Below are 14,402 nucleotides of genomic sequence, written 5' to 3'. Positions count from 1 at the left end.
CTAAAATAAAATTGCATCAGACAAATGTACACTCATTATTATGTCTTATTTATAAAATGTTCTAAGTGTTTTATGTAAATTTTAATACATTCACTGAAGCTGTCCTCCTGTACACATTTGTGAGGAGCTATTGGTAGCTGATGCTTGCAAAACTGTGTTCTACCCATAAATGGAATGACATCCATTATTACCTGTGGTGTAAAGTAGCAATGTGGAGAGAATTAAAGGTGATTTTAAAAAGTTTAATCATTTTCTTTGACATTGCTTTTTGTCCCTTAAAGAGAGAGACCTTGTCAAGAGATATTTTCCTCTTTGCACGTGACCTGCTTTCCACAAGTCATTATGCTAACATTTATTTTCAGTGAATGGTATGTGCTGTTTTGGAAAAGGCAGCTAATCTTTGGTACAATCCAGCAAAACATTAATCTAAAAGTATTTATTATGTTTCTTATGGAGAGATTGGTTGCATTATAGTTAGTACACAATAGCAGAAATTGCACACCTTTGCTGTTTTTGATGTTAAATTTACATTAAATTTGGTGGCTTCCCACTAACAAATGAAAGCAGATTAGCTGACTATTGATTAGAAACTGTCTTGACAACAATATGTTTTGTAGTCATGCATTTGGTTCATCATTCGCAAACTTCTGTTGCAAATGAAACTTTATTTTACATGAGCTATATTTTATGTGAGCAAGGATGGTAAAAGTTGCAGTGGTTTTTTTTCTCCCTTTAGCTGATTCAACTTTAGTGAATAAGGATGAAAACTGCATCTACTTCGCTGGTAATTCTCTTGGTCTCCAGCCAAAGAAAATTAAAACCTACTTGGATGAAGAACTTGACAAGTGGGCTAAAATGTGAGTAGATCCTAGCGACTCTATCAGACATATTTTTTTTCCCGAGAAGGGGAAAAAACAATTATTTTTTCATGAAGATGATCCTGAGTAAAATAGTATTTTGTTAAAATCCCTTTCCCAAGCAAGGGTAATTTATATTCACTGTTTTCCTAGCAAAGTAATTACTTCTTTTAAGGATGTGGACTACAAGATAGGAGAAAGAGTAATGGCTGCAGTAATCTTTATCCATCTCCCATTTGCTCAGATAGGAAGAGGATCTGGCTCATAGTGTGTCAGTCTCTTGTAATTACTATTTTGACAGTCCTAGTTCAAGTATTAACTCCATGTTGTTGCAGGACTTGTATATGGAAATTGCTGCATGTGTGACTCAACTTTTCTTCATTTTATTACTTTTTTAAGCCTCGTTCAGTTTCTCCAGTTTTATCTGATTGGTCCCCCAGCTCATCCATTTTCCTTTCTAAAGAACATCCATGTAAACATTGTTCTCCATTTTCAAAGAAGCATATGCTATTCATGGAGTCTCTTATCCATTCAGCTTATGTAACCTCAGCTTGTGGGTTCTGTGGAGCAGTACTTGGAAGGAGTTGCAAAGAACCAAATTTAAACAAAACAGTTTACTTCTCTTTACAAATAACATTAAACATCAACATTTAACATTTCAACTCAAGGTCCTGTTCAGGTTGCATTTCAAGGCCTTCTAGTTACAGTCTACTGATACTGCCAAGTCCAATTCTTCTTTGCAAGTGGGTTGGCTCCTGAAGACTCCAAGGGCTTGATGAACAGGATGCAACATGATGAAGGTTTCCAGGAGAACTCTCACCCATTACAACCACAAAAAGAAGCCCTGAAACAATAAACTCCAACATTTACAACATAGCAAAAATAAACTACCTTCCCAGTAGTTCCCAACAATATTGCAGTTTACCTTAACAAGGTGTCAAGGGCTTATACAACCAAGGTCCGAGTCTGGTAGCCTTGTCTTCTCCAAAGAGCTCTGCAGCCTTTCTGCTGCTCTGAGTCTCCACCCCCTTACTGGTTCAACCCATTCTGGGCATGGGGGTTACACTTACAGTCTCAGAACCTTCTTTAGTTCATCATTAGGACTGAATGTAATATCTGCAAGCTACTTTCAAAGTATGTTCTTATGAGTTATAAACAGAGGTGGGATCCAACCAGTTCTCACCACTTCTCTAGAAGTGGTTACTAATTTTTTCTGAGTGCCGAGAAGGGGTTACTAAAGCAACCTCCCTGCCCAATAGGAACTGGAGGTGTGTGTGTGCGGCGCCACCGCTGTTTGAATCCCACCACCATCAGAACCTGTTATTAAAATTTTTGGATCCCACTGCAGATATAAATCTCACTGAAGCCCCTTGTTCAATTTTCAGCCTCTGCATAAAGTTAAAATCCAAAGTTAAGATCAAAGTTAAGATCCAGTTTTTAAAAAATGATTTTCAAAAGGGTAGGTTTAAATTTTGAAATGTCATAATTTTGGATCTTGACATCCTATCAAAGTCTATATTTATGAAAGTTAGATCTGAAATAAAGTTAAAGTCTGGTATGGCTTAAAAAATCAAATTATGAAACTTCATATCTGCAAAATTGCTGTGCTTGGGATAAAATGGTATCTATTTTTCCTGTGCCATATTGTTTTCTCCTGGGTAATTAGCACTACCATAATCACTAGAGCTCATTTACTTGTGCAAAAATCATATGTCCTTGGTAAATGTCTGTGGTCTTTTCCAGTTAACCACATTGACATTTATCCAAATGTCATAACTTGTTGATATAGGATGGATAGGAAGCTGATGTCTAACGATCTGTCATGTGGATCAAGAAAATGAAATGTTTTCATGTTGTATTATTATTAATGTTTTAGACTTTAATTTGCTCATACTTATTTACAGCCCCAACCAGAGCCCAGGACAGCAAGGGATGGTGCCACCACCATGCTGCCCTGCCACACCCATGCAGGAAGGCAGGGGCAAAAAATTAACTCCTGGAAATCCTTCGATTGGGCATCACTCCAGATGCTGCATTAGTTCCACCTCCATGAACACTGCCAAAATGCCCCAACCTGTGGCAGTGTCCACCTGGATGCCAGCACAGCTCAGAATGCCAGCCTCCCTTCTGGATTGGGCATTGCTGAGGTCTGTGGTGCCCGCCAACTTCCCAGTTTGCCTAATGCACCAGTGGGGTGGGCAAACACACCAGCACAAGTTCATGCCTACTCCATTGACCCATTCACCCCCCGCCCCTTGGATTGGGGTGGTATTTTTACATCAGAGAAAAATTAAGGCTGTTTTTACAGAAAGATGAGCTAATACTGCTCTTAAAATAACAAGCGGCCTTGGTTGGACCAAAGAACCATGAATGGAGATTCTCTCATGGAACAGACCTTTCCCCTTCCCGCTGTATTTTATGGTTTTTTGTTCTACCTGAAACAACTGATTGAAGTTAAGAATCACAAGTGTGTTGCTCCTCTGGTATCTAAATTAGGGATATGTGCAGTGTCAAGCAACAATACTTCAGTCTTTGCTTATTGATAGGCCTACAACCCCTGGTATAACAAGGCATAGGATTGTGTTGATGAGAATCAAGCTTTGGAGCAAGTAATATCCGTTTAACACAGTTGTTAATAGCACATTTCGCATTGACTCAATAGATGAATAGGTAGAATAAATGAATAGGTAGAATAAATAAAGGCACATTTTGACCAGACTCTGTAGATATCTGTTATATCCCTATACCAGATAAGGGACTGCACTGCCTTGCTAAGTAAATTACACCGAATGTGAAAAAACCTGTCCTTTCCTGCTCTTTGTTTAAATTAGGACAGACACAGTTAATAAAAGTAGCCTGGTGCTTTTTACTTCTCTGTGAGGGAAGAAAAAAGTTGAACTTTGGGTAGCCCTCCTTTCTCTGTTGTTCATTTAGCACAGCTCTGCAGTTTCCCTAGCCATTTAAAAATTGCAATCCTGTCCATTTTTGTATGCTTATTGTACTACATCAAGGAAATGGCTGACTTCATTCAAGAGGTTAAAGTAAAATAGCTCTCTTCTCAGATCAAAGAAGGCCAGGAGAGGTAATATCTCAGATCCTACAACTTGCCTTTTTAGCAGTTCATTTTTCCATGCATGTTTTGTATCGCTGACAATGAATGCGCTTTTGGGGCAGACCAACAGCCATTCTAAAGTGTGGTGAAGGTAGTTTCAGCACATTTGTTTTTAGGGTAAAGTATGAACATTCAAACCACAGTAAGAATGTACATCTACCATCAGTCTTACTTGCATACATGAAATGTATATAACTAAAAAAAATTGTACTTTGTGAGGCCAGTGTGGTCATTAAACTGTCAGACTCGGGCGGATTCTGCACGGCCTGTAAACCGCAGTGTGCAGCTGGCAAAAATGGTGGCCGCAGCTGCCCTGGGGGCACAGTGCATGACTAGGCGCCCCTTAGACTGCATGCAAACCGGCCGGGCTGCGGGCCTTCGCAGGGTGTCCGGCATTTTTTTCTTGTCACCCGTCCAGTCCTGTGTAGCCACGCAGGAATGGACCCATGAACCCCCACAGCCATGCTGACATCTCGCAGGACCCAGATACCAACCCCTGCACCTGCATGGCTACATAGATGGGAAGTGGCAAGAAAAGAGGTACGCAAGTGCAGTTGGAGCAGGAGCACTTCCTGCCCGGCCGTTCGCCCGGTGCCGGCTGCACACTGGCATTTTTGAAAATACTCGCTCATTTAGCGAGTCCTGAAAACACTGTTGTGGGGAAAATAGGTTGTTGTGGCTTTGCTCCACCAGCAGCAGCTGTGAGAAGTCCTCCCCCACAACTGCATTTTTACTGGCTGCACACCGCTGTATATGGCCCGTGTGGAATCTGCCTAGGATCTGCGAAACCCAAATTCAAATCACCGCAAGCACCTTGGAAGTTTGCTGGGTAACCTTGTGCCAGTCACTCACACTCAGCCCTGAGCCTTGCTAGTGGATGGGAGACTTCCAAGGAATACCAGGGTCATGGCGTAAATGCAGGCAATGGCAGACCACCTCCAAATGTCTCTTGCCTTGAATATCCTATGGGTTTGCTATAAGTCAGCTGTGACTTCACTTATTAAAAAAATGTGCTTTGTATGCAATATTAATATCAAGACAGCAGTAATCTATCCAAAGATTTCCAAAAAAGGTCACTTAAAATATAAACTTAGGCCAAAACAAGTCATCAGAAGCACCCAGCACATGCCACTCTGTTATTTCAGAGGCACCTAAAGAAAGAGAAAATGTTAAAATTAAGCCAAACTAAAATAGAACTGTTAGAAAGGAGCAATTTTATATTTAGAAAAGTCAGCACACAAAATCCGGGACAAATGCAAGAAGTCGAAAACTGAAGATGTATCAGAAATACTTTGAGGAACTAGCAGAATCCAACTGTAGACAGTAGTGTCTGAAGGTTGTCACTACTTTGCAATCACTTGGTAATTCACGTCTGGAATTGGTATGTTGGGGTTTTGCAGTACAGGCCCCTTCCGCACACGCAAAATAATGCGTTTTCAAACCACTTTCACAACTGTTTGCAAGAGAATTTTGCTATTCCGCACAGCTTCAAAGAGCACTGAAAGTAGTTTGAAAGGGCATTATTTTGCATGTGCGGAATGAGCCATAGAAGCATAGGACTCTAATCTGATGATCCAGATTCCTTTCCCCACTCCTACACATGAAGCCTGCTGGGTGATCTTGGGCTAGTATCATCAGCCCCACCTACCTCAGATGTCTATTGTAAGGAGAGGGAGGTAAGCAGTTTGTAAGCCATGTTGAGACTCCTAATGATGAGAATCAAGCTTTGGAGCAGGGTACAAATCCAAACTCCTCCTCCTCCTCCTCTTCTTAAGATTTCAAAAACATTTATTTTTAAATTAAATTAATTATTACACCCAATTTCTTTTTATATTTCACTTTTATCTTGTATACAGGTACAATGGCCCAAATAGAATACTCCCAAACCATTGCAGGTTGGGAACACAGCACAGTGAAGGAGAACAAGCTAGTGAACTGTATTCCTAGCATTTTTAAATACTAAGGGAACACCTGAAAACCAACTCTAAATCTAAATCTGCAGGAGAGCTAGTACGGTGCGAAGAGAGTGTTGGAGTAGGATCTGAGAAACCCAGGTTCAAATCCTTATTTCATCATGGAAGGTCACTGGGTGACTTTGAATCACTATTCTTTGTCAGCCTAACTTAAAACACAGGGTTGTTATTGTAAGTATAGAATGAAGGTGGAGAAAAATGATGTTGGATGCTGCTTTGGCTTAAATTTGGAAACAATCTTCCAAAAAGAGAGAGGAGTGGTGTTGTAGAATTGAATTGCCAGGCTGCAACCCAGAGAATTTTGTTTTGCCTTTATTTCTTCTGTACTTCCTTCCAGTTTCTCTCTAGGTCCTCCTATGCCTTCTTTTGCTTGCTGAAGCAAATGGGGTTTCTATCAACCTGGCAAGAAACCAGCTTAGGTGGCATGATAGCAGCAGCATCTTCCCCCACAGTGGGACAATTAAAGATAAAAAGAATTATCTGAATTGCTGCCTGACAACACTTCTGCAGAATGATAGTGCCTTGGTCAACTGCAAACAGAAAGGCAGTACATAATAGAAATATTAATTTGCCCCATGACCCAAACTGCCTAGCGAGTCTATGCAATGGTGCTATCTTTATCAGCTGTTTAATAAACTATGGTGTACTCTGCCAAGTATGAATTTATTAGCTTCGCCTGCTCATTAAAACAAAGGCTAGCTTTGACAATCACATCTGCCGATGGAATATTACAGAAGGAAGAATGCCAGGAGCATTCCAGTAGCTACAGCATCCTTAGAAATTATTGCCCCCATAGCATGCTAGCATGCTAGCATTAGAACTGGAGAGGCATAATGTACAGAGAGATAAATTCTCCAGTGCAGAACCCACTATTTTACAACCTAAGTATAATAGGATGTATTGTGCTATTAGCAAAGGCTACATAGTCACATGATTAGAATAAAAGGCTCCCAGAAAAATGACTTTAACTAGCAAGTTAGTCATAAGGGAAACTTTTTGTGTCTCAGAATTTATATTGGCTATCATGAAGGAAGGAAAGCTGCAGACAGCACCATGATAGTAATATGGATAAAGATAATTAATGTTGGCTCTCCATTCTTGTGTTACACTTTGAATTTTCATACAGTGCTTTCAAAAATAAAATATTCCACTGTCCATGGTTCATATCAGTTTTTTCATGATATCTTCTAAAATTAATTTGGAAATTGTAAAGTAAAACTGCATATGAGTAAAGATGGTTCTTACCAGTTAAATTGAGACAAGGAAGACATTTCAGTGCAGTGGGGGGGAAAAAGAAAGCCTTTTTGATATATGTTGCCATTTCATCCCACTAACTATAACCCATGGTTCTTTCAAAATTGCTACGTTGTCAGGATTCAGTACAGAGAAAAGCTTTTTAATTGCATTTCAGTTTCCTGTATATTTCTCAAAGAACACGATCATTTTTTTTGACAAGAAAGTGGGTCTTACAATTTTATTCTCTTACCACCATTTAAAATCGTCTCCAGTATAAGATACAGGGCACCTCAATTAATATACTATATTTAATTCATAGTGTAATGTAAGCCTGAGGACGGACCTTGTACTGTAATTTATTGTACAGCGTTTAAGGTGGGTTTTTTTACACTCATGTCAAACAAGGATAACGCTCAGGGGAAGGAGCCATTGGGGAATTAAGTGAGGATGAAAAATATGCATATGAAACTGTTATTAGACCAATAAAAATCCACACGTAATAAGTTAGCTTTTAAGTTTCCTAGAAATTGTCTTGTTGAAAAGGGGACAGGGAAGAGAAAAGGATATTCCAGTGCATGAAGTAAAAATCTATCCTGAACTCTGTAGAAGTGTTGAAATGGGACACAGACTATATTAGGCAAGTTTAAGTCAGTTAGATAATGCAAAACATACTTCAGGATACTTGTAGTGGAACACAGAAGGTCTATTTTTGAAAATACACATTCCAGTATCAAGTAAGACTCTTTGTATAGGAGTGCATGTAACCTGCCAAAATCAAATTTCTAGCACTACTGTTAGGTGGTACAAGTTTCATTGGGCAGGTAAACTATACCCAATTTGGGGTGCTGTGTGGTTTCCAGGCTGTATGGCCGTATTCTAGCAGCATTCTCTCCTGACGTTTCACCTGCATCTGTGGCTGGCATCTTCAGATCCTGAAGATAAGGGGGGTTGTTTGTTTAGGTGAAAGGCATGCACAACTCAGTGGTGGGATTCAGCACGTTCATACCACTTTGTCAGAACTGGTTGTTTTCAGGGGGATATCCATGAAGCTATGATGGCACAAATATATGCATATTGCAGCTTCTCTAATTATGGTGTCATAGCTCTGCAGACATCCCCCTAAAAACAAAAAAAAAGGAAAAGCGACACATGCTCAGGATGGCTAGGCAAAACAGACTTTATTCATCTACTTTTTATGAAATCATGCACAGAAGAGCTCCAAGCAGAGGAAACCTCCATAGGGAATCTTCAGAAAATCTCTGTGGCAGCACACAAAATGGCAGCCGCAAACAGAGAAAATGAAAGTACGTGGTTTGGGAGAAATAAAGAGATTCCTGCCTGCTTTTGTTCTCTCAGCAGGTAAGAGACGTCTGCAACCTGAATTGAGGGGCGGGGGGGGGGGGGGGGGGGATAGCTAGTTTACAGATTTTTGAAAAACCCATGTTGAGAGATGTAAAATATTTTGAAGATGTTTTGGGGGAGATAGCTGTGTGAACTTCTCCCCCAAAACAGTTTTTAAAATGTCCTCAAGATATTTTATTTCTGCTGTGCAGAAATCACCTCTGTTATGTAAAGTGATGGTGGAGAGATGGCAAAGCCAATGTAAATGAGCATTCAACAACAGCCAAATAGTCCCATGTTGTATAGTACACCTGTCCTTTGGTCTGAACTGTCTGTAGTCATTCATGAATGAAGAGGAAAAACTTTTTTGCAAGCCACTCTAGCTGATAGAGGCAAGAGTGGGTGACACTAAAGCACTCTGCTCTATGCAAACTCCTCTCTGCTCTCCCCTTCATTCACATATAAAAATACATACCTAGGGAGCAGATGGCTTGGTGGGATTAGATTGTATCTTATATGGACATTGCCATTTGATAGAAATAGGGAACTCATTGGCAGAAATAGAGAACTCATTGACAGTCCTGTCAAAGTGGTGTTGCTATTGCCAGAGGTTTGTTACAGTTAAGAGTTGGAACTTTGCCCCTGAAAACTATTCGCTTCCTTCACTGCTTTCAACTATGGACTTTAACCATGCAGATAAGAGAAGGAAGATAGAGCAGGACGTATATTGGCTAGCAAAAGCAGCGCCCTGCCAACCTTCTTGCAGACTCCAGATTAGTCTGAGCCATATGGATTACCTCTGCCCTCATTTTTCCTCCCAGCAACTCTGGCCTGCTGCCCAATTGGGAAAATTTTGTTGGATTAGGTAATTAAAGGCCTTTCTTTGGTTCCAGGGATTAAGCTGTAGTCGAGAGTTGCCAGGTACCCCCTGGGGGTACCTGGCAACTGGTGGGGGTAGGGAAGAATTACTAAGAGCAAAGAATGGTCTAAACCAGCATGCTGGCAACACCATGATGTCCCTTCCAGCACAATCCAGAAATGACATCATCACATCGGGCGATACTTTAGAATGCTAATGTCACCAGCAAAGTGGAAACATTACTTCCATGTCAGGTCAGAAGTGACATCACTGTGCTATCAGAGATATAACCCCACAGGTGAGTCCCCTTTAGGCAACCCTAAGATTACAGTATGTAATGGATACTCCTCTTGTGAAAACATTACTGCCTCACTGCCATCTTAACTGAAGCAGCAGTGGCAGAGTGGTTAAGAGCAGGTGTACTCTAATCTGGAGGAACCAGGTTTGATCCCCCACTCTGCCGCTTGAGCCGTGGAGGCTTTTCTGGGGAATTAGATTAGCCTGTGCACTCCAACACACGCCAGCTGTGCACTCCAACGCACACCAGCTGTGCACTCCAACACTCCAATACACACCTTGGGCTAGTCACAGTTCTTCTGAGCTCTCTCAACCCCACCTACCTCACAGGGTTGTTACGGCCTTAACAGGGGTAAGGGCTTTATTGAAGGGAATCTCCACCAGCTGCTAAAAGTGTAACAGCACACATATAGTTTTTAAAAGTAGATCAATGGGGAATGAACGCTCACATTGGCAGCGAGAGGGGCCAGGAGGAGATCTTTTAGACTGTATAATACGGGGAAGGAATTTTGGCAATGGATATTCCACAGAGAAGCAAGAGTCCAAATTGAATTTAAACGTTTTATATAAATTTGTTTAAAAATACAAACACACAGTGAGACATAAGAGCACATACATTCAAGTTCCTAAGATATAAAAAAGGTTTTAAAAGATAGATTGGATGATAGAAATGGAGGGGGGTTTTCAGGGAAATATGTTACCTAAATTCAGCTGAAGAAGATCTTGTAGAAGGCAAGAATTCAAATGACCAGCATCTGAATCCAGGCGAAGGACGATATCGTGTCTCAAACTGACCAGAGCAAGGAAGGTACAGGCTAGTAAGAGCACATGTGTTGGGGTGAACTAAACTTTTATACACTTTTGCCCAGGTTGGGGCGGGAACAAGTGAGTTTTAGGTTTCATTTTTCTAAATTCTCTGGAACTTCCCATGCTGGGCTTGGGGGTGCTGAAGTAATTAGTCAGCTCGTCTACTGCTAAACCCGGGACAATGGGGCCAAAATTGCTTTGTTAAGCTAAACGAGGAAATGCCGAAAGGCTTCCATGCAGATTAACTCTTGAGATTTAGCGGAGACATTTAGATCAGGATAAAGTGAGTGATTTAGGAGAGTCATAACAAAAGTAGAGGAGATGCAGAGAAGCAACTTTTTGTTGCTAACTTGGTTTCCAGAAGAGATAGGGAAATGACAGTATCTGATAGCAAGTTGGCTTTCCATATTCTTTGTCTTTAACAGTATCTTTGCAAGGTGAGGTAATCAAGCTCATGCCCACAAACAAAATGAGACCTCCAGGTTATGCAGGAGTAACTTATCCTTTTGATTAGATTTTGTAAAGCAGACCTGTGACCTTTGGACATGCTGCTACCTGTATAGAGAAGTGTATGACAACTGGCTTCTGCCAATATGATTTTTAAAGCAGAAATATATATAAATAATATTCTGGGGGTCCTTTGGGTCATTACAGGGTGTTTGTTGGGGGGGGGGAGAGGGAACAGAGTTTGTTAGCCCCTTTGAGTCTCCTGACAGGAGAGAAAAGGGGGATATAAATCCAACTCTTCTTCTTCTTCTTAAGCAATAACTGTTACAGACCCTCTTTTCTGTATTTGTGTGTAATATACTGTTTATTCTATATATTTTTTATTTTAAATGCTCGTGTTTTAATGATATTTATTTTAAATGCTCATGTTTTAATGTGAAATATTTTAGTGTTTTCACTCTATTTAGGTGGAAAGGCAGCACAGAAATGTTTCAAATCATCATCATCATTCTAAATCCACTTAAGTAATGAGGTTAGAAGGGTGAAAGTCAGTGCAAATAGTGGCAGTGTAGGACCAACCTTACCATTGAAAATATTGAGTCATTTCAGAATCCCATCAGTGGAATTTCACGGAGATTTGGGAGTGATATGTGTGTTGAAGGCTGACTGAGTGAGAAGAGAGCTTTTGGCTGCTAATTTTCAGAGAATTATGAAAGCAGCCAGTGTTTCCAACTATTTATTAGGTATCTATTTCATTCAATCTGCTACTGACATTTTTACATCTTGTTATAAGAATTCATCACACCTGTCTGTTTGTTGAGAGTTCATCTTCCAGCCATGGAAGATTGTTTAGAATCCAATTGTCTTCCTTTCCTGTATTTTGTTTCTATCACAGCATCTAGCTTTTCAGCTCTGGCTGTTGGTATCCATGGTTTTTCTGAAGCAGCTTTTATAGTTATTCAGTAGATACCCACATCTGGCATTTCAAATTCCACATCTATCTCAAAGTTTTATTCTAAGTAATTCAGTTAACATCAGAGGTACCCAGCATAGATCTCTTAAATTAATACTAGTGCATATTTAGGCCTAAGCCCTTTGATTGCAGTAGCTATCCTAATTACATATAGGACCAGACTACATAAATGTCTTAAATACAAGTTTTCTTGTTGTGAGTGTTAGAACTGACAAAATCACCCTTCCTGGGTTTCCCTGCATTTCTTTTTCACACCTCATAGGAGGGTGTTCACAAAAAGAGCATTGGAAACAGCAGCTTCTGCTGTCAGTGCATAGGATTAAAACCAATTATTTTATTTCAGACTTCTTGTATACCAATTTATGGCTTTAGAAATGTGCATGGTTTCTCAAAAGAAATCCTCTGGTTGTTACAAAGTTTGATTTTCCCTCAAAAAGTAATGATAAGTTTGGTAGGGTGCGTGATTGGTCGGGTGGGTCAATTAATGCATGGATTTCATTCAATCTGCTACTGACATTTTTACATTTTGTTACAGGAATTCATCACACCTGTCTGTTGAGAGTTCATCTTCCAACCATGGAAGATTGTATGTATGTATGTATGTATGTATGTATGTATGTATGTATGTATGTATGTATGTATGTATGTATGTATGTATGTATGCAGGCAGGCAGGCAGGCAGGCAGGCAGGCAGGCAGGCAGGCAGGCAGGCAGGCAGGCAGGCAGGCATGGATGGATGGATGGATGGATGGATGGATGGATGGATGGATGGATGGATGGATGGATGGATGGATGGATGGATGGATGGATGGATGGATGGATGGATGGATGGATGGATGGATGGATGGATGGATGGATGGATGGATGTGATGGACAGGTTAGGTTCTGTTTCTCATTAAAAGCAACCAATGATACCTGTGCAGAATGTTGAAGAGAGACAGTCTGAAAGCAGTAGTTGGAAGTAGGCAGCTAGGGAAAGAGAGAGAGAGTAAACAGTATTTCCAACTGAATGAAGTTGAGGTGAAGATCAGCTTAAAGCTAGCTGATTAAAAAGATTCAAGTTGTAACACAAGATCCAAGATGCTGGCCTAGGGAAGTAGTTCAAAAGTTCAGTGGAAACAAAACTTGTAACCTACCTTAATTTTTTCAGGATTGTGTTCAAACTAAAACTAAAAGTTAACTTCTTATTCGGTTTAACCCTGTGGGTTGTGCATCTCAGAGAAGAAACATACACAAATACATACACCAGAGAAGATTTCCGTCTGTATAAGTTTAGGATATGATTAAATAGTGGCAGAGTATAAATGGAACAGTGTTTAAGCCCAAACAGTAATAACTCTGTGAAGTGTTGAACGAAGGCCTATTATTAAAGGGGGCTGGGCTACCCTGTCTATTGATGAGTGGGGGAAAGGACCTGAGAGGGAAAATTGTCATGGCTATCTAGAGATTTTTAAAATACAGAAGAGTAGTGAGGGTCTGTCGAAATGTAGAAGAAACATCGCAGTTATTCACAGATCAAACTTCTCACTGTGACTCAAGACGGATTACACAGAATGACATGGTAGGGCATTCAATACACAATGCAATATGATAAAGTTTGTAGAGGTCTGGAACCAACAAGAAATCCAAAAAATGGATCTGAATCGAAGCATAAGTATTAACATAACACATTAAAGGATGCAAAAATAGGATCCTCCTTGCATAAACAGATAGATGATTCTTTCAAAGGAGTTATCTCAGTAACTGTTTTGTAAAATAGCTCCAGTTAGCAACCTGCTGCCCAGAATTGCCCAGAATGTTAAAACTGGGTCAAAACATTAAGAAATGATGGTGTTTAACAAAACATGCAAATCAGTATACTACAATATACTTTATAAGAATGTGATTTATGAGAAGTCAATCTTATAGTCTGTGTGCAATTTCAGTATTGTCATGATTTTATATATGTATTAGGATTTAAGTTTAAATGCATTCCATTGCTCTCCCAATCTGTTGAAAACATGTAAGCTAAGAATGCTGGAGTGGAAACCTTGTAAGGTCCTTGGTTAGCATTTTTGTATCTCAGAGAAAACTGCTGGGTCTTCCAATGAATCCATTGTTCGTTTGCTCTATTGTGGATGACCTACACCAAAGAAATATTTTGCTGACTGAAAAGTAGTTCTCAGGGTGTCAATCATTGTATGATGTATGCCAGCACCATTTTCACTGTATCAAAAAGCAAAATTTCACTGTATCAAAAAGCATTTGATTCCCATAGTTTTGATTATTAAAAGTGTATGATTTTTCTGTTAGTCCTCCTACTTTGCTGCTAGACATGCTGTCCTATTGAATAAAATTAATTCAGTTAATTCAATGCCTATTGTCTCCTGGCATTCTCCCCTTCCTTCCCCTTCCCCTGGCCAGGAGTCTGGGTAGCCAGCCTAAGTTGCCCTTCTGGGGTAACAGTGGGACTCTGGGTGAGCTGTTCCTTGCAGGCCATGTAAAGCCGTATCATTTTTGC

General features: G+C 40.1%; 1 protein-coding gene across 2 annotated transcripts in view; it reads left to right on the top strand.

Annotated features, from left to right (window-relative positions):
- Positions 1-14,402, top strand: part of KYNU (kynureninase) — a 212,068-nt gene that overhangs the window by 94,548 nt on the left and 103,118 nt on the right. For both annotated transcript variants that reach the window (XM_048487143.1, XM_048487142.1), the window contains one exon: positions 737-857. In XM_048487143.1, the coding sequence (XP_048343100.1) occupies positions 737-857 (121 nt within the window). The remainder of the gene's footprint in view (positions 1-736; positions 858-14,402) is intronic.

This window comes from Sphaerodactylus townsendi, linkage group LG02, assembly GCF_021028975.2.
Source record: "Sphaerodactylus townsendi isolate TG3544 linkage group LG02, MPM_Stown_v2.3, whole genome shotgun sequence".
Lineage (NCBI taxonomy): Eukaryota > Metazoa > Chordata > Lepidosauria > Squamata > Sphaerodactylidae > Sphaerodactylus > Sphaerodactylus townsendi.
The sequence above is the reverse complement of the archived record's forward strand: the minus strand, read 5'-3'. Positions and strand labels throughout refer to the sequence as shown.